Here is an 18,422-nt window from a genome sequence, read left to right on the forward strand (position 1 = left end):
AAGTGATGCTGGCAATAGAGGACAAGTGTCCCAATCATACTTTGGTCAACCAGCAGAGGATGCTACTGTGCTTTACCTAGCCTCGTGAACATAATCCTGCAGCTATTTTTTTTTGCTTTTGACCTATGTAATACAGAGAAAGTACTCTTTCTTTCTTTCTTTCACTGAAGTATTCAAAGAAAAGGGAAGTGATTAAATTACACAGCAATCCACACCTCCTGAATGAAAGCAATACTGTACTGAGCATGACATGCTGCATTTGCAATACTGATGCTGGGAGATTTTAGAGCCCCTGCTGCTGCACAATTTCTTTCTGGCTCAAGAAGGCCACTAATGCCACTTCAGGATTCAGAGGCAACTCTGAGGTCATTATTTAATTCATTACTCAGTTTTACCTACACATTATGTCTAGAGTTTACCTGTAATTTGAGCCCTAGAATCAGCTTTCATTGTGAGCAACCACATTAAAAAACAAAACAAAACATTGATTTCAGTACAACTTCTATGGCTAATTCCCTTCCCAAATTGCTGCTCCTTTCTCATGGACATATGAGGGATGGAACTAAAGGTGTTTCTGCGTTTGGTGGGAGGAACCTTTCAGTCAGAAGAAGATTCCTCCCACGGGAAGTAAAGGAACATACATATTCTACTCAGATATAAAACAATTTACTTATTCTTCAAGCTGGTCCTCACCTAAGGGACCACAGCTATGTTTGAATAGTTTTCATAGAAGACTTGACTTCTGCATCAAGAATTCACTTTAGCATTTCATTACAAATAGGACTCCCCCATATAAATCCCTGGAATCCCTTTTTTCTTTATGTATGTATGTATCATATATTATATCTGAATGCTGCTCTTCACACCTGCTGGTTAAGCTAGAGAGAAAAACGCCTTTGAACATATACAGAGCAGTCATCCACAAAGCCACTACTTGTTAACAGATGAGCTCAACAAACTATGGCTTGTTGTTACAAGAATGAGCAAGTACGAGACTTGGACTCACACACTGCTCATTCCCTTTCTTCTTCCTTTACATGCAAGGGGAGGAAATGGGAAACTGTGGTTTGTTACAAGCCATGTCTGGAAGCTTTAAATTTCCTCCCCTCACACTCTAAAGGAGGAGGAGCAAGTCAGTCCAAGGCTTACATTTGCTCATTCTTATAAAAATACCCCCACTATTTGTCATAACTTCTGAATCAGGCCACTGAGTCAAAAGATGTAATTTATAAACAGGCTTATGTCCCAGCACCTCAAAAATTAAGTGCTTCTTTTATAAATGTGGCCATCAGTCATTACTGATAGTGGGTGCTATCAAGGCAAGGTAAAGATTTTGCAACTTGTTGAAAATGCTAAGAGAAAGAGAGGATTCTGCCCACTGAGTTGACATAATCAACCATCTGACATTACACTGCAAATTCCTAGTCCTGTTATGAGAAAGTTTACAGCGTCACCTTGGAAACAGGAGATATTTCTGTGACTGCTGAAAGGATATCTGATTATTTTCAAAACTGCAAAAGTCAGTGGCGTTTTTCTTGTGATATTTAGGAATTATGTCCAGAATATTACAGCTCACTCCCTAATGTATTCATCAGCTGTTTTTCATCTTTGAGAACTCAAATGCCAATACTTTCTATGACTTGGAATGCAGTGATAAAACCTGCATGAACTTGTCATTTCCTGCTGCAGACTTTCTTGTAAATGTATAATTTAGCTGACTTTGCCAGAGCCCTACTGGATGGTTCATGTGTACTCTGAATCTGTTTCAGCAAATAAATAATTAAATACAGCACCCATGTGTCCTGTGCTGAAACAGGTGAAATCAGTAACCTGCATAAGTGATGCAAATTAAGGAAATACATGCAAATCTGCTTCCTTATTTAATTTATTCTGCAACTCGGGTTAGGCAGGGGAGATGAGAAACAGAAAAGATACAACAGAAAGCATTGAAGCCCTGCCTTCAAACATCAGAAAGCCCGCTTAATCGCCGGTTTCTAAGATTTCACCAAATGTTGCCTTCACGTCTTCAAATCCCAAAAGACTAGAAACTTTGGTTTTGTCTATAAAATATCAAAGCTTTCAGAAATTCTCAGGATGCTAAATTCTACGTTCAGTGCTGAATATACTGTGCGTATGTGCAATTTAAGTATATAAGCAATCCATCTTATTAGTTTAAAATATAACAAGCATGTGAGAAAAAATACACTTTTGTGTTCATGTGCTTTTCAAAAAAATGCAAAGTTCTCTCACATTTCACATCATGTATGATACAATTTTTCCATCATGGCACGGAGAATTATAATCTGAAAACAATGCCAGAATTGTTGCTTTCTCACTAACAAATTCTCCATAAAATGGTAGGTTAAGTAAAACTTCTTATCTTTGCGTCCTGTCATACTGTTCCAGATATGCTGGAATTGCCTTCCCACTCACTCTGTTAATCATGACACTGCTCTTTCCTATTTTTAAGTCTTTCCTCCAAATTTTATGCCTTTCCTGAATCACCTGATCCTCACTTTACCACAACTGCTATCTGACTATCCACAACCAATTCCCGCTTTTCAGATGCAAATCCATGACCTAATCCTTGTTCAATAGACTGTGAGCTATTTGATGTGGGATGGAGAGTATATATACACCCACACACTGGGCAATGCCAGACCTACACTGCTGGTGCTAAAAAATCAATGTGCAATGGTAGCAGCAACAGTAGCAGTGATATCAGTGAATTTTCTACTTATTTTTTCCAGTCCAACAGTCTGTCTGACAATGTTGATCAGTGTTCCCCAACCTGATCCCCAGTGCAACCATTGCTACCAAAAAAGTAAGTGATAAAATATAAGCAAAGCCCACCTGTTCAGCCCACTTCTTAATTCCTTCCTAAAGGTAAAGGTAAAGGGACCCCTGACCATTAGGTCCAGTTGGGACCGACTCTGGGGTTGCACGCTCATCTCGCATTATTGGCCGAGGGAGCCGGCGTATAGCTTCCAGGTCATGTGGCCAGAATGACAAAGCCGCTTCTGGCAAACCAGAGCAGCACATGGAAACGCCGTTTACCTTCCCACTGTAGCGGTTCCTATTTATCTACTTGCATTTTGACGTGCTTTCGAACTGCTAGGTTGGCAGGAGCTGGGACCAAGCAACGGGAGCTCACCCCGTCACAGGGATTCGAACCGCCGACCTTCTGATCAGCAAGCCCTAGGCTCAGTGGTTTAACCACAGCGCCACCTGGGTCCCTAATTCCTTCCTATGCCAGTGTAAATCCAGTTCACCTTTAGACTGCACTTGGATTGTGTGCCTCTTCAAATCCTATGCGTGTTCACTTTGAAGTACATCCCATTGTGTTCAATTGAGCTTATCCCTTAGTAAGTGTGTTTGCAATCCTATGAACTCTTTCTTAAGAGAAGGTCCCACTGAACTCATTGGAACTTACTACTGAGTAAACATGCATTGGGTCCAGCTGAATAACCACAACTTGCTCTGTAAGAAGCAGTGTTAATGTTTTTAGGTGTATTTTATTCTAACCATTCACTTTAGAAAGTACCGACACACGTACCAGATCAGGTTTCCTCAAACTCAGCCCTCCTGATGTTTTTGGCCTACAACTCCCATGATCCCTAGCTAGCAGGACCAGTGGTCAGGGATGATGGGAATTGTAGTCTCATAACATCTGGAGTGCCAAGTTTGAGGAAGCCTGTACCAGATATTTCAAGATGGCAGAAACAAAACTGATCATATAGGAACTGGCACCACTTTCTCTTAATCATTTCCAGCTTTCTTAATGTGATTAAAATGCTGTTTCCCTCATAAGCAAATAATGTAAATGCCAAAGAAACGCAGCATGCTTGCCAATGGAAGGTTCCATCCCATTACTTGCTGGAGGGCAAGTGGCCTTCAAGAGAAATTTGTCCTAATATTTCAGTTCAGCTCTATAAAAACGTTGGGAGTATCCAAAGGCATTGCTTCACTCACGAGAAAGAGCGTGGAATATTTATGCTCACATATGTTCAGAAGTGATCCCACTGAATCAATATCTATGATTCTGGGAACATGGCATTACAAGATTCAAAACCAGAGTTATCTTACTAAAAGTTTAGAAAGGATGTGTATATTTGCCAAAGCTGGTGCCCTCAAAATGTTTTCGACCACAGCATGTGCTGGCTGGGGCTGATGGGAGCTGTACTCCAGAAAATCTGGAGGACACCAAGTTTAATGCTGTAGAGAAACCACTATTTTAAAAAAGAAAAAAAGAAAGTCTATACAGGATTCACAGAGCACAAAGACTTTGGATAGCAGGACATATTCCTTATCCGTTACATTTCTTCAATCTTTTAAATGATGGAATCTTTTTAATATTTTAAAACAGCATTCTGGGGAACAGTCTACTGAATGTTTTGTCCATTTCAATATTGCATTTTTATATGGTTGTAAATCTCCCCAGAACTTTTTGGTAAAGGGCAAGAAATCTAAAAAACAACTACAATGAGACAGCTTTACATGGTATAGTTACTGATCTACCAGATATATACGTACTTACATGAATTTGCCAAATGACTGCTACCCATTCAACACAAACGTTTCGGTGAACTCCACTTTCTCCATTCCCTTGCTTCCCAGTCCATATTTAAATACCATTTTATTGCAATAAAACCTCAAACCAGTTTACAAAAAACCCACAACCCATTAAAATTATCCATAATAGACAATTAAAGGCAGATGAAAACACATTAACATCTACGTCTGGAAACAAACATTTTTTATATGGCGCTGTGGGTTAAACCACAGAGCCTAGGGCTTGCCGATCAGAATCCCCGCGAAGGGGTGAGCTCCCGTTGCTCGGTCCCAGCTCCTGCCAACCTAGCAGTTCGAAAGCACGTCAAAGTGCAAGTAGATAAATAGGTACCGCTCCGGCGGGAAGGTAAACGGCGTTTCCATGTGCTGCTCTGGTTCGCCAAAAGCGGCTTTGTCATGCTGGCCACATGACCCAGAAGCTGTACGCCGGCTCCCTCGGCCAATAACGTGAGATGAGCGCCGCAACCCCAGAGTCGGTCACGACTGGACCTAATGGTCAGGGGTCCCTTTACCTTTACCAACATTTTAAGCAGGCGCTGGAAAGGGTACAAGCAGAAGCACATGCCTAATGTTAATAGGCAATAGGAGCTGCAAAGTGTAGGTGCTAAGAGTGTGTTGTAGTAATCCAACCTTGCTTAGACTACTATGGTCAAGCTCTCCCAGTCCAGGAATAGCTGCAGCGGTCACACTAGTCACAACTGGTAAAAAGTGCTACTAGCCCCTGAGGCTACCTGGACCTCTAGTGACAAAGCTGGATCCAGAAGCACCTCAGACTGCATCCCTGCTCCAGAGGCAGTAGAACCCTATTGGAGCAGGCAATTAATCACTTTCTCAGACACAGGAAGCATTTGCCCATGGTGCCTCCACCTTGCCAGGATTCAAGCTCAGCCTACTAAACAATAAAGCTTAAGACAAGCATACCTAAAAGATCATCTCACCCCCTACATGCCCAACCAACCACTGCATTCTTCAGCAGAGGGCATCCTATGGATACTAGGCAGAAGGCCTTCTCAGTAGCAGTGCCCACCCTGTGGAACGCCCTTTCATCAAATGTCAAACAGATAAACAACTATATGAAGACATCTTAGAAGACATTTGAAGGCAGCTTTCAGTGGATGGCCCAGTCGGATGGGCAGAATATAAATAATCAAATTGTTGCTGTTGTTGTCATCATCCTATCATGAGGTCTACCTTGCACGATGTTGGAACTGGGTTTTTAAGTGTGCCCTTTGGAACTTCCTCCCATTACATTTCAGGCAGGTGCCTTCACTATTTTCCTTTTGGCACCTATTGAAGGCATTCTCCTTTCAACAAGCCGTCTAAGTGGAGATCTTCATTCCAGTTAGCCTCTGTATTGGATTTGAATTGATTTTATTTATGTTGTTCTTTTAAAATGTTTTATATAGATACTTGTGATTTTATAAAGTTGTTTTTATATATGCAATTGTTTAAATTGTTTTATAGAATTGTAAATCCCTTTGGGATGTGTTATGTGTAGCAATGCATAAATGAAATAATTATAATGATATCCTATTAGAGCCATACGATATCTGGCTGTGCTGATGGTTCAATAGTGCTGACCCACGTTCCTGTATTTGACCCAGTATGTATTCCACAGACATGGAAGCAGAGGGAGAGGAAGCATGAGTGACGCTTCCTCTCTTGCTGCTTCTTCGGGATTCGGCAACCATCAGACTGTTAATGCGAATGGTGATGAAAAGAAGCGAATTCTTCATCTATTTGAGCCATTCTTTACCCGGCCATATAGTATATGAGAAATGCTGCTGATATAATCCTTGAGGAAAATCACATTTATCTTAATGGCAACTGGACAGGATTCATGGCTATATGAGCAGGAGGTCTATAAAAATAACAAACAAAGGTTCAAAAAATGAAATAAAATGAAATATACTGTGTATTCCATAAATATACAGAATGCCATAAAACTGTGGTTATGAAAAGAAAGGAATGCATCCAATTTATTTTCACTGCGATTATACTCAGTTTCTACACTCAGCTCAATTGCTCAAAATTTTCTTCTTCCTAAAACACGTATTAACGGTGACCTCTTTCTGCAAGCAGTACCATTTTTGCAGCAGTGACAAACACTGCAGATTACCGTGTGCCTAAAAAACAGCCCAACTCCTCTTTAAAAACGAAGAAGAAAAAGGTAAAGGATTATATTATTTGTCTGATTATCATCTAGTTAGTTATTTTCAAGCCAAACAGGGAAGCAAAGTAATGCTTCTGAAGATCAGTTGCTGGAAATGGCAGGAGGGGAGAATGCCCTTGTGCTCAGGTCCTGCTTGTGTGCTTCCCAGAGGCACCTGGCTAGCCTCTGGAGGAACAGGATGCTGGAGTGGATGGGCCATTGGTCAAGTCTGTGTAAGATGTTTCCAAAGCACACCAAAAATATGTATTGTAAACTCATTTGATGTTTACCTAGGGCTTCATAAATGGCATGTTAATACACAATAGGCTGTGTGTGTCCTTAAGAATGTAACAACTGGACTTGAGATTCCGGAAAACATGGACTTATACAAAGGAAAATGGGTTCTCTTGGAAAGGCTCAAAAGCTATCCTGACTCTTGAAGTTATGTTAGTGGGCCTAGAAGTCTCCCATTGCCACCCAGCAAGTCATATTTTGTTTGTTTCTCCTTTTTTACTTGTTCCCCACAAATTTTGATTTGGTTTTAATATTTTTACCCCACTTTTCTGTTTGGGGAGATGCAGATCAGCTTAAAAATACTAAAACGTATGTAATGAATATTCATTGCATGCTATGGATAGTTTTATTTATTTATTTATTTATTTATTTATTTATTTATTATGATTACTCCTCTAATGACTAGTCTAGGCCTGGTGGATAATCAAACTTGTAGTAAAGCCACTATTGTTCTCTACATGGTCATGAATGTTCTCTGCAAAGTTTACTCAGGATCTGAAAGCCTGTGGCAATCTAGTTCCACTCCTCTCATTGAGCATTGCTGCTTGCTACTCCAAAAAAGTCATGGTTACTTCTAAGTTTTCTTTCTTTGTTTTTTAAAAAACCATGCTAACAATATTAAATGATTAAATGTTAACTTTCTTTGAACTACAACAATATTTCCATGGAAACAAAAATATGGGATGCGTATACTAAAGAATAAATTAGAATTCATATATATCTCATTACTTATCATTTGTGATTTAAAATGTTTATCTGTTGTTCGCTAGCAGAATTATCTTTGGGCAAACAACTGAATTCTGCCCTTTCAGACTAAAGGAGTAAAGTGATAAAAAATAAGGATAAATAGATTCTAAGGAGCATAATTAGGGAAAGCCTGTTCATTTTCTTCTGCCTAGTGATATGGTTAACCTCATTTGTAACAGTTAAATGTGATTTTTGTAGCATTTGTAGCACCTGCAGGTACTCCGTCCTCAAAGGAAGAAGAGAACAACCTATACTGTACAGGCTTTAAACCCTCTGCTTTGCAAATAGGCTGTAACCCTGTCCAGCCATTTGGAATCCTTGTTTCATCAAGAAGGGAGATGGTACCTTCCCCCTGACAAACATACATTCATCTGAACCTGTGAAAAGAGCCTAAAGGAAAGGTGGAGAACCTCAAGCCATCCAGGTGTTGTGAAACGTACAACTCCCCTCATCCCTAACCACTGGCCATGCTGGTTGGGGCTGATGGGAGTTGGTACAGAAACATCTGGAGGGTCCCAGGTTCCCCCATCCTTGGCCTAAAGTGTACAGTCCTTACATGGCTGGAGGTCCTTGCTTTTCTATTTACTATACACAAACAACTGAACAGGACGAGGAGCTGACAAGGTGAGGGAGATGTCATATGGCGTTTGGCTGCTATTAAAATGCACCCTAGCCTCTTTTAAGTAAAAAAATCACACATTCACTGATATGTGCTATCTAACAAGAACTCTTTTATCTCCTCCCCTAAAAATGTCCTTTAAAGTATTTTAAATTCGGTTTGGATAATGAGCCCAGATTTCAGACCGAACTGTATTAAACACCAGTTTCCTTTCAAACACGCAGGAGGCTAAGGACTCTGATCCATCACATACATTATTTTAACTGCCTTCTGCTTCATTGTGTTTTCTTAATGCACTGAAACAATGCAGAACTGAACATGCGTACGATGCTCTAACTCTCAGCAAAATGACAGCTCATACCTGGATTAGAGGTTTTAGAACTTCTTCCTTTAGGGGCTGGGAGTAACAATAATTCCAAAGACTGCGGTGGAGTTACTTTCTCTTGCTTCATATCCGAAAGCTGCAGGGGATCTTCTGCAACCAGTGACTTTTTCTTCTCAGCCAAAAGACTGCCTGCAGCTCTTGCAGCGACCTCCTTGAGAAGGGCTGCTGAAGAAGTCATTGAGGCGAGAGAAAGAAAAGAGCTAGCTGGCGGTGGGTGGTCCTGACCAGGAGTCATGCTTCTCTCGCTGACTTTCTTTGATAGTGCGGCTAAGGTGGAGCTTGCAGACTGGGAACTAAATGGCGAAGAAAAGGTTTCAAACCTGATAGGATCTTCAGTTCGAGAAAGCGACTTGTCCTGAAGGACTGCATTGGCAGCTGCTTTCAACTTTAGGATGGCTGAGTCCGGAGACAAACCGCAAGATGGCGCCGAGTTGGGCAGCCACTTGCCTTGATTCCATATAAACCGGTTGTTGGTGCCATATTGGTCATTATGTTCCTGTTTTTCAGCCAGCTTTCTAGCAAGGACACTTAGCTGCTGAGCATGATGCGTAGGTGGAGAAAAGGAGATGTTTGAGCCAAGATTTACAGGGGACTCAACCCTGCCGTTAACTGCAACACTAGTGTCTAGCTTGAGAGAACCAGCCTCCAGCAGACGTCTCAGGTTACTACTCAGTGGCTTATTTGGGCCAGGAGTGTCATCTTCACATGCGGAAGACACACCGGGGGAAAGGTGTTCTTTATTCTGTAACACGTCCCTCAGAGCCTCATTCTCAACAGCTGCTAGCTCCAGGGTGTTGCTGCTAGGAGTTGCACTCCCCAGGGAAGTGTCTGGAGATGTGGACTGTTCTTGGATCCTATCCTCAAAGGATAATTTGAAGTTCTCCTGGACTTCTCCATAGGATGCTTCTGATGGGGTTTCTGAAGAGTTTCCAAACCAGTGATCTTCCTCACTAAGCTCACCTTCAGCTTCTTCCTGCCGGGTACCATCTGTGGAGAATCAAAGCGAATCATTTTCATTTCAAGTTCTGTCCAAGTGTATCTCTAGGACTCAATGAGGTCCTATGAAGTTAACAAAAATATTCTCAATAAATGTTAGCTTGAAACAACTTTAGCACCAACTATGTTACTTTTTCAGAATATTTTTAAAACCTATTTCCTCACCCAGACATTCCAATACCACTGATACTGATTTGGCATATACCGCCAACCACAGTGTATTGTACGGAATATCGGTACTTCAATTGTAGATTGTTTCATACAGAAACCCTACGAGTTACACAATTACGGTAAGTTGTGCAAATTCAGCTTTACATGCTTGGCAAAAAATAAAAATAAAAAGGGGGCAGAAAGGGAGTAAACATCCAGGAAAAAAGACATTGGCAATCCCACCTCCGATTGAACCCAATATGTTCCGACTGTATGTGACTTTGGCTTTAGGCACAATCTTCGGAACATAGCCCCCATGTAAGTTGTGGGGCTTATTGTAATGTGTTTTACTATTTTTACATGCTGCTTTGGATATTACACAAGAGAAAAATTTCAATATGTGATATAGGAAAAAGCAGAGAACACTCATCCTTTAGGGCTTTGATGTAACCATTTGTACGCTTGACTTGAGAAATAAGGACAAGCAAATGTATTTGCAATATGACTATCACAGTTAGCCATTATAGCCCCATCAGCACTATGCATTTGAAGCAGTATTATGCCACTTTAAACAATCACAGCTTTCCCCCCCAAAGCATTCTGGGAGCTGTAGTTTGTTAAGGGTGCTGAGAGTTGTGGAAACCCCATTCCACTCACAAAGCTACAATTCTCAGATTTCATAAATAATCCCACTTCCCAGGAACCTCTTTCTTTGCTTATATTCAGACATGATATGAAAGATTTTGGACCCCACCCAGAAATTGTACATAGCTCAACCCGGCATAATACCACTTAATTGCATAATATTAAGATTTATGACTATGTGATGTTTATTTCTAAATCATTATATCATGTATAGGCTCCAATACCATGGATTCATCTCTCCCTGCCCCCAGTCTAAAATAAAAAAGCAAGTCAGTTCTTCCTTGGAAGAGAAAGAAACTAGCTGTTTCATAAGAATGTAGTCTGGGGGGGGGAGTTAAAATGAAGAGCACTTCCAATAGAACTGTCATTTTTCAATTGAAAATTGTTTGCTTCTTTAACCACATTTTCTCATCACTGGCAGTTCTAACATATCTTCTCCCTCCCAAGAACTGACTGGCAGTGTTTAAAGGGCAGTGACCCTGGATTGCTCTTGCTCACAATAGGCATTCAGAGAGACACAGATATGACCAAGGACTTTTTTGTACATCAGGCTGGCCAATCAAAATGCAGTAAAGAACAATAGTAACATTAAAATTAAATGGATGCTATCTCTTATTGCCAGATATCTTTAATAGCAGGACTGCTTTAAGAAGAGAACATCTCATACAATAAAAAGAGTCATGGAAATACCATACTACTATGAGTCACCAAGATTTATTTTTTTTGGGGGGGGGAGGAAGAATCTAATCACAAGAATACTGTGATGATATAGTAAATAAAACTGGTTAAACTTGACTCTACTGCAGTAACATTAAAGGCCAAATACCTGGATACAGAATTATTAACTGAGCCCATTTATACTTCCACCAAACATACAAAACATAAATCTGTATCAGACAATTAACAGAATCAATTAATAATAATGAGAACTCTGAAGAACAGCAAAATAACAAGACATGTCCCATTTAGACATTTGCTGAATTGCAATTTAAATGCTATGAGAGATCCAGTTAATAGTTGCTAGTGTGTGGCAGGGGATTTTTTTGTTTCCAGAAGTATGAAGTGCCCCACGTTCTAATCTATGGGTTGTATCCAACAAAATTATACTCACGAGCAGACCCACTGAAATTAGCAGACCTACTAGCAGTTTGAAAGCACGTCAAAATACAAGTAGATAAATAGGTACCTCTCCGGCGGGAAGGTAAATGGCGTTTCCGTGCGCTGCTCTGGTTCGCCAGAAGCAGCTTAGTCATGCTGGCCACATGACCCGGAAGCTGTACACCGGCTCCCTCAGCCATTAAAGCAAGATGAGCGCCGCAACCCCAGAGTCGTCTGCGACTGGACCTAATGGTCGGGGTCCCTTTACCTTTACCTTTTACATTAGTCATGTCTGATAGTTTCACTCTTCCTAGGATTAACATTTGATACAATACTGGATCTGGAAGCCCTCTAGAACCAATGGGCAAGGAGGATGGGTCCTCAGGAAAGAAGTTGCCTGTTATGGATGGGGACTGGGCAAAGAGGAGAGAGGAATCATCATCCTGTAGTAGACTATGTGCTCTGCATGCAGAAGGTCCAAGGATCAAACACTGGCCTTGCCAATTAAAAGAATCAGGCAGCACGTGATGTGAAAGACCTCTACAGTTCTAGATCAGACAGCTACGTAGCCCAACCTGGTATGAGGCAGCTTCATGGGAGTTACGGACAACACCCTACTTCTCATAACTGACAGCCCTAGACATAACTTAGTGGTATAGGAGGCTCAGGGTATGATCTGCTGCCATGTGAGGCCAACACCTTACTGAAGGTCTGGGTTGGGTCACTGCATAGATGGGGACCATGTCTATGCTGCTTTGGGTTCCATGATGAAAGGAAGTGCAGTATAATGTAGTAAAATAAAATCCATCCACATACCCCACCTTGAAGAAGCAGACTAGCGTAAGGAGCAAATGTTTGTTTGGGAAACATTGTTTATTGAAGATTACAATTTTTAAAAGGCAAAACCACCACCATTAACAAGGACTGGTGAACCCCAAGATGAAAGCCTCACTTTAACTTTGTACTCAGGACAATAAATAATAAAGAATAACTAGCTGTTCCCTGGTGCAGTACATTCAACAGCCTGTAATCAGTTTTGAAGCCGGAACCTGACCTGACCTCATCCTCTAATCAGCTTCTTAAAACACCACCTCATCTCCCCAGCCCAAAGAAGAGTCTCCTCCTCCTCAGAACTGTATTGAAAACCTTTGTGGGTCCTCAGAGTGGGCACAAGAGTACTTCAACCTCATAATAATGTTGAGCCACGAAGAATACAATGCCCTTTTTAATTTTTTTTTAAGGCCACTCAGATTAAAACATCAATGCACTTTGATGCAAGCAACATTTTTTTAGTGCAGCTACTCATTTAAACCTGCCAAGGTCGCCAAGGCAACCAGATTGCAGTCTCTCTTCCAGGGGAGAAAGAAGGTGCAGAGAGCACTGACTTGTAAGAAGAGTGGCGCAAGCGTGTTCCATCATGCGCCAGCAATATTCAGCAAAGTTGAAGAGTTACTGTGCAATCTCCGTGAGAGGCAAACCCATACCCAGTTAAAGACAAAGATGATGGAAGCCTATTTTGCTTGTTTAAAATGCACCTGGGGGGTGATCGTCAGAGGACTGTTTCGACTTGCAAACTGGACCCACTTGGAGCAGTTGGTTCTGTGGCCATTTTTGTATGTGCCTGCTCTCTGCATATGCACAATGGCCTAGAGTAGACTGCACAGCACAGCATGTGAAGCTGCCTTATACAGCACTAGATCATTGGTCCATATTGCCCAGCATTGTCTACTGACTGTAGGTCACCAAGGCTTCAAGCAGAGGCCTTTCTCAGCCCTAGTCCTAAGATCTTTTATCTCAAGGATGGGGAGCTCTGTTCAGCCCAAGGGCCACATTCCTTTCTGGGCAATCATCTGAAGGCCACATGCCGCTGGTGGGTGGGACCAAAGGTTAAAGTCAGTGGAGCACACAGTTTTCACTTTATCTTTGTACAGTATGCTAGTTTCCGCACACATTCTTTCTTTCTTTTTATAATATTTTTATTAGAATTTTCAAAAATACAACAATAATATAGAAAGAAAAAGAAAAAAAAACAGAAAAGAAAACAACAAGTACATATAAAAATACATATTCTTTTGTCTGTTCACATTGTATATTGGGACCTCCTCGGGTTCCCTTCCCCTGTGGTTCTTTAGCTCGTTTATACTTAGCAAATTCTATACCATTTTAATCACCTTGTATAATCTTATTTTCTTTCTTTCACATAACATATTCATAAGTTCCACAGTTTATTTACAACTTAATTTCTGGTCTTAATATGTCACTTTAGCATATTTTTTTTAATACAACTTAAAATCTTTCCATTCTTCTTCCATCGCTTCCTCCCCCCGGTTGCGGATTCTTCCAGTCATCTCAGCCAGTTCCATAAACTCCATCATCTTCACCTGCCAGTCATCAATCGTTGGTTCCGCACACATTCTTTATCCAAGTGAACAAAAGGCAGTAGCCAAGTCCAGCCACACAAAAACACTCAAGGAGGGTGTGAAGTAGGCAGTGCTATTTTTCTAGAAAAAGAGGTGCCGGAGCTCACCAGGAACTTCTCCCTTGTTCTCTTAGAATGGCAATGGTGCCCACCTGAGAGGTGTTGGAGCTGAGTTCCTGTGAGCTCCAGCTGGAGAAAAAAACCCTGGAAGTAGGGCTGGTGAGTAGTATGCTCTGCAGAGGGAGCATGGACTAGTGAGAGTCCCAAGGGCTGGGCAGAGATGCTTGAAGTCCACATTTGTCCCCCAGAGCTGATGGTCCTCCTCATTTGATTTGGACATGCCACAGATTCACTGAAGCTAGGACCTTGGGCCTGCACAGGCTGTGCCACTGAACTCTGTGTGGCTCCCTAAACTAACATGTGGGGAATTGCTGAATGGGTGGTTCTATCATGTGACAAGAGGAAGCAATGCCCAACCCTATGATTCTATTATTAGCAAATCAGTTCCAAGAATACCTCGCAAAAATAAACAAGGAAGTCTCTAAAGAAACACAGGCCAACAACTTGGTTCTTCATTTCTTCATCAGATAGGGATGCCTTTCTACTTGATATATACCACTATCTCCTTTAGCAATCCAAGCTAACTTTCACATAGTCAACATATTATTGGTAACACACACACACACCCCTAAGGCTGATAGATCAGCCAATTATCTGCTTCCCAGAATTTTATTTGTCTTCTGTTTTTTTATCTGTACATTATCAATACCTATTACAAGAAGATATCGTTTTAAATTATCAGGACAGTCTTAAATTACCAGGACAGGCTCAATGCAATTACAATTGGCTTATTAGGAAAAGCATTATAAAAATAAATCTGTACCTTTATATTAGAAAGCTTACTCATAAGAAATTTATTTTCCATTACCAGAAGAATGCTGTTGTTTTGTAGGGAGTCTGTAAGTACTTGATATGATTCTATAGCCCTGGTACACCAGGTTGCCATTGCCAATGTAATCATAAGAACTGCAGTTGCAGAAACTGTAGTTGCAGAAACTAAAACTAACACTCGTTACACTCTGGCCGTGTCCTTGGACAATGCACTGCCATCCACCCATCACATCATTGCACACCTATACTATGCTCCCTTTCTACACAGTGAATACTTTTCTGACTTTCCCTCAATGGGGAATACTTCTACAAACTTTGAGTGTGGGCACCTGCACTTCTAATTTTTTGACAATGTGCATTGCCAAAGAAGAGGACGAAAAAAGGTGCAGCAGATGACGTGCATAAAATTTGCAGCTGCCGACGATAAATATGCAGAAATCACATTTAAAAGGACTATACTCTAAATAGAAATAACAGTACATTTCACCATAGCAGGGAAGAATGTGTGGCAAAGTGCTGCCAACTGTTGATGAGCAACTTCAAGGTTGCCGATCTCCCCTTTTTTGTTTCATTATCTTTAAGCTGGACACAGACCAGGCAGCCCTTCAAACAGAGGATTCCTTCAAAGAAAGGGCTCTCTACTGCAAAGTAGGATATGTGGCCTGATGGATAACGGGATTGCTACACCACCACCCAGTTATTTGCTAAATCTCATCCCTTGTATAACCAACTGATCACTGCTCTCTGCAAGAAAGGGCATCATCCTCCAGATACCATCTTATCAGGAGGTCTCTTCCACGCTGTGCCAGAATCTGTGGCAGCAGCACCTACTCTTTGGAAGTCCTTCCTGTTGCATATCAGTCAGGCACTCTTTGTGTCTCTTTGGCACCTGTTGAATACTTTCTTTAAATCATGCTGTGGTGTGTCTCTGTTTTCCCCAGCTGCTGAGTACTCATTGATTGCACAAAACGGTTCCTTTGTTCACAGTAGCCCACATGCCCACACCACCAAAGCTCCCACTTTCATGCTTCTAGTTCTTTAGATGCGGGGAGCAGAATGAGGAAAGACCTCTGATAAGACCCATGCTCCCCCTTCATGGGGTTACATACTTCTAGTGGTATGCCCAGAGCAAAGCCTTAGTCACGTGTTGGTCACATGAAATGTTAATGTGTGAATAAAGGGAAGTGGAAAGCCCTGCATGTGACATTGTACATCCCTACACTCTCACTCCCTAACTCAGTATGTTTGGTGAAGGTTGGAAGAAGGAGCTAGCTGTACTCATGTAGGGGATCCATTAGCACAAGTTGGTGTAGGAGCAATGGTGCCGTGCCCAGCCAACAAAACGTAAGGGGTGGAATCATACTCCGAGTTGTGTGTGGCCTTGCCTTCATCAGTACTAATTATGTACAGGCAACTTATAGGAATGGACATACCTCTATGTCCTCAAGGAGACAGGAAATACCATGAAACAGCTTAAGTTCCCTTTGGTGTATCTAGAATCACCTGAGTCTCAACTTCAAAGAAAAATAGGTATTTTCCCCCTCTTGGGAAAATGGCTAGAATCCATATGTTCTAGCTTTATCTCCAAGAATGTATCCTTTAAAGTTTATATCTGCTTTATGGATGGACAGTGAAACTGGAGCACAGTGTTTCAAAGGTTTGATTACTTGACCACCTGAACTAAAAGAAGATTGATCTTCCACAAAAAAAGAAGTACCGGTATACCCCTCTCTCTCTTTTTAAATTTGGTGCGTTTTAGATTAATTTCCTTTTGTCATGAAGCTGGCAAAACTTTTCATTGGGGAAAATAAAATAAAAATCAACATAAAAAACTACTTGTATGAACTAAACAACTGTTTATGGTCTCCAGTTAGGCACCATTATATTGTGCCAACATCATCCTTACTTTATCTCAAGACTGTGTTGCCTCTAAAATCCATGCAACTTATTATGAAATGCATAGAACTAGAATTGGTTTTGTAAAGACTGAGTAATGATTTGTGGCTCCCCGTAGCTCAGGTGATAGAGCATGAGACTCTCAATCTCAGGGTTGTGGGATCAAGCCCCATGTTGAACAAAAAGATTCCTGCAATGCAAAGGGGCCACTCCTTGCAGCAGCTTGTGGTCTGCAATCCAAGGATAACTGGGTTGCCTGTCTTTGGGTAAATACTGCTCTTCCTGGAGCCCACACTTTTTGTTGTTTTGCCAGCACAAATAAACATGCTTTACCGTGCTTCTTTGGATACTGAAGCTCTTGTTTCATAGGTCTATTGAATAGAAAGCTATGTTAAAATGAGGCTAAACTATAAAGCATGCCTCTAAGATAGAACCAGCACTCAAAAGAAGTCAATGCAATCAGGAAGGGGCTCTGAATTGATTTTAACATTCCTGAAGCAAGATGAGCACCACAACCCCAGAGTCGTCCGCGACTGGACCTAATGGTCAGGGGTCCCTTTACCTTTTTACATATGTAGTAATAGTGAGCTCATTCTCTGAGTGTAGATGCTTATGTCACCCAAATGGCCCTTTCCGTGCACAAGAGGTAGCAGTAGGCTCAGAGATATCCTAAGGTTTGCAAGAGCACACACACACCTTTTTGTGGGGAGATGGAAATCAAAGAAGAGAAAAAACAAAACTGCCAAATGAGAAAGGGCTTCAGTGGCCACATAATGCAGACTGACCTTTAAGGCAAAGAAAGAGAACACTACAGTAGGTGGTAAGGAAAGGAATGGGGGAATTCTAGAAAAAGACATGGCTTGAACAAAAGCCTTCTAAACTGCAACATTCTGTTGCAGTCCTGTGAATACTATGGTGTCCACATTTTGGAGGCTGGGGAACCAATATGGTTTCCTTTCCTTGCAGGCATCAATAAAAGCAATTTAAGTACCCTAGCTATCACTTTCAAAAACACAAACATATGGAGTGTTGGCAGTTTCTATTAAAGGCTTAGACATCAGATAAAGGCAGAAGTAATAAAGGGAGTTTTAGGAGTCAGGTTATCGCTTCTGCATTGTTTTCTGCCCTCCCCCCCTCCCCGCCCTGGACTCTCTTGCTTTACCCACCAATTGCTCCAAACTGTTCTGTGAGTTTCAATGTTACTTCCTCAATCCCAGAAACAAATGGAATACTTTTCAAATTCTGCAATGCTGTTCACATACACTCTGCAGTACAATAACATTAGGCTTATGCATATATATATATTTGCAAAATGTCTTCCTATTGCAGAATTTGGATTATTAGTATTATTTAGGTCACAGTTCTGGGCCCTCTGGCCATGTTCCAGTGAGGTAAGGTACACCCACACTAAAAGCTTTCTGGAGATTTCCTTTTCTGCAGCTAACAGCAAACCACAAGGCAATTTTTAAACTCAAGGAAATTTAAAAGTGGATTTGGGGTTTTGGCAAAGGACTTGCCGAACAGGAAGCAGCCAGGAAAAAATGTCTGTTGCAGGCAC

General features: G+C 41.3%; 1 protein-coding gene across 3 annotated transcripts in view; it reads right to left on the reverse strand.

The window, feature by feature from the left end:
- Positions 1 to 18,422, reverse strand: part of ZNF827 (zinc finger protein 827) — a 113,757-nt gene that overhangs the window by 71,593 nt on the left and 23,742 nt on the right. For all 3 annotated transcript variants that reach the window (XM_060278635.1, XM_060278636.1, XM_035111673.2), the window contains exon 2: positions 8,746 to 9,756. In XM_060278635.1, the coding sequence (XP_060134618.1) occupies positions 8,746 to 9,756 (1,011 nt within the window). The remainder of the gene's footprint in view (positions 1 to 8,745; positions 9,757 to 18,422) is intronic.

This window comes from Zootoca vivipara, chromosome 9 (assembly GCF_963506605.1).
Source record: "Zootoca vivipara chromosome 9, rZooViv1.1, whole genome shotgun sequence".
Lineage (NCBI taxonomy): Eukaryota > Metazoa > Chordata > Lepidosauria > Squamata > Lacertidae > Zootoca > Zootoca vivipara.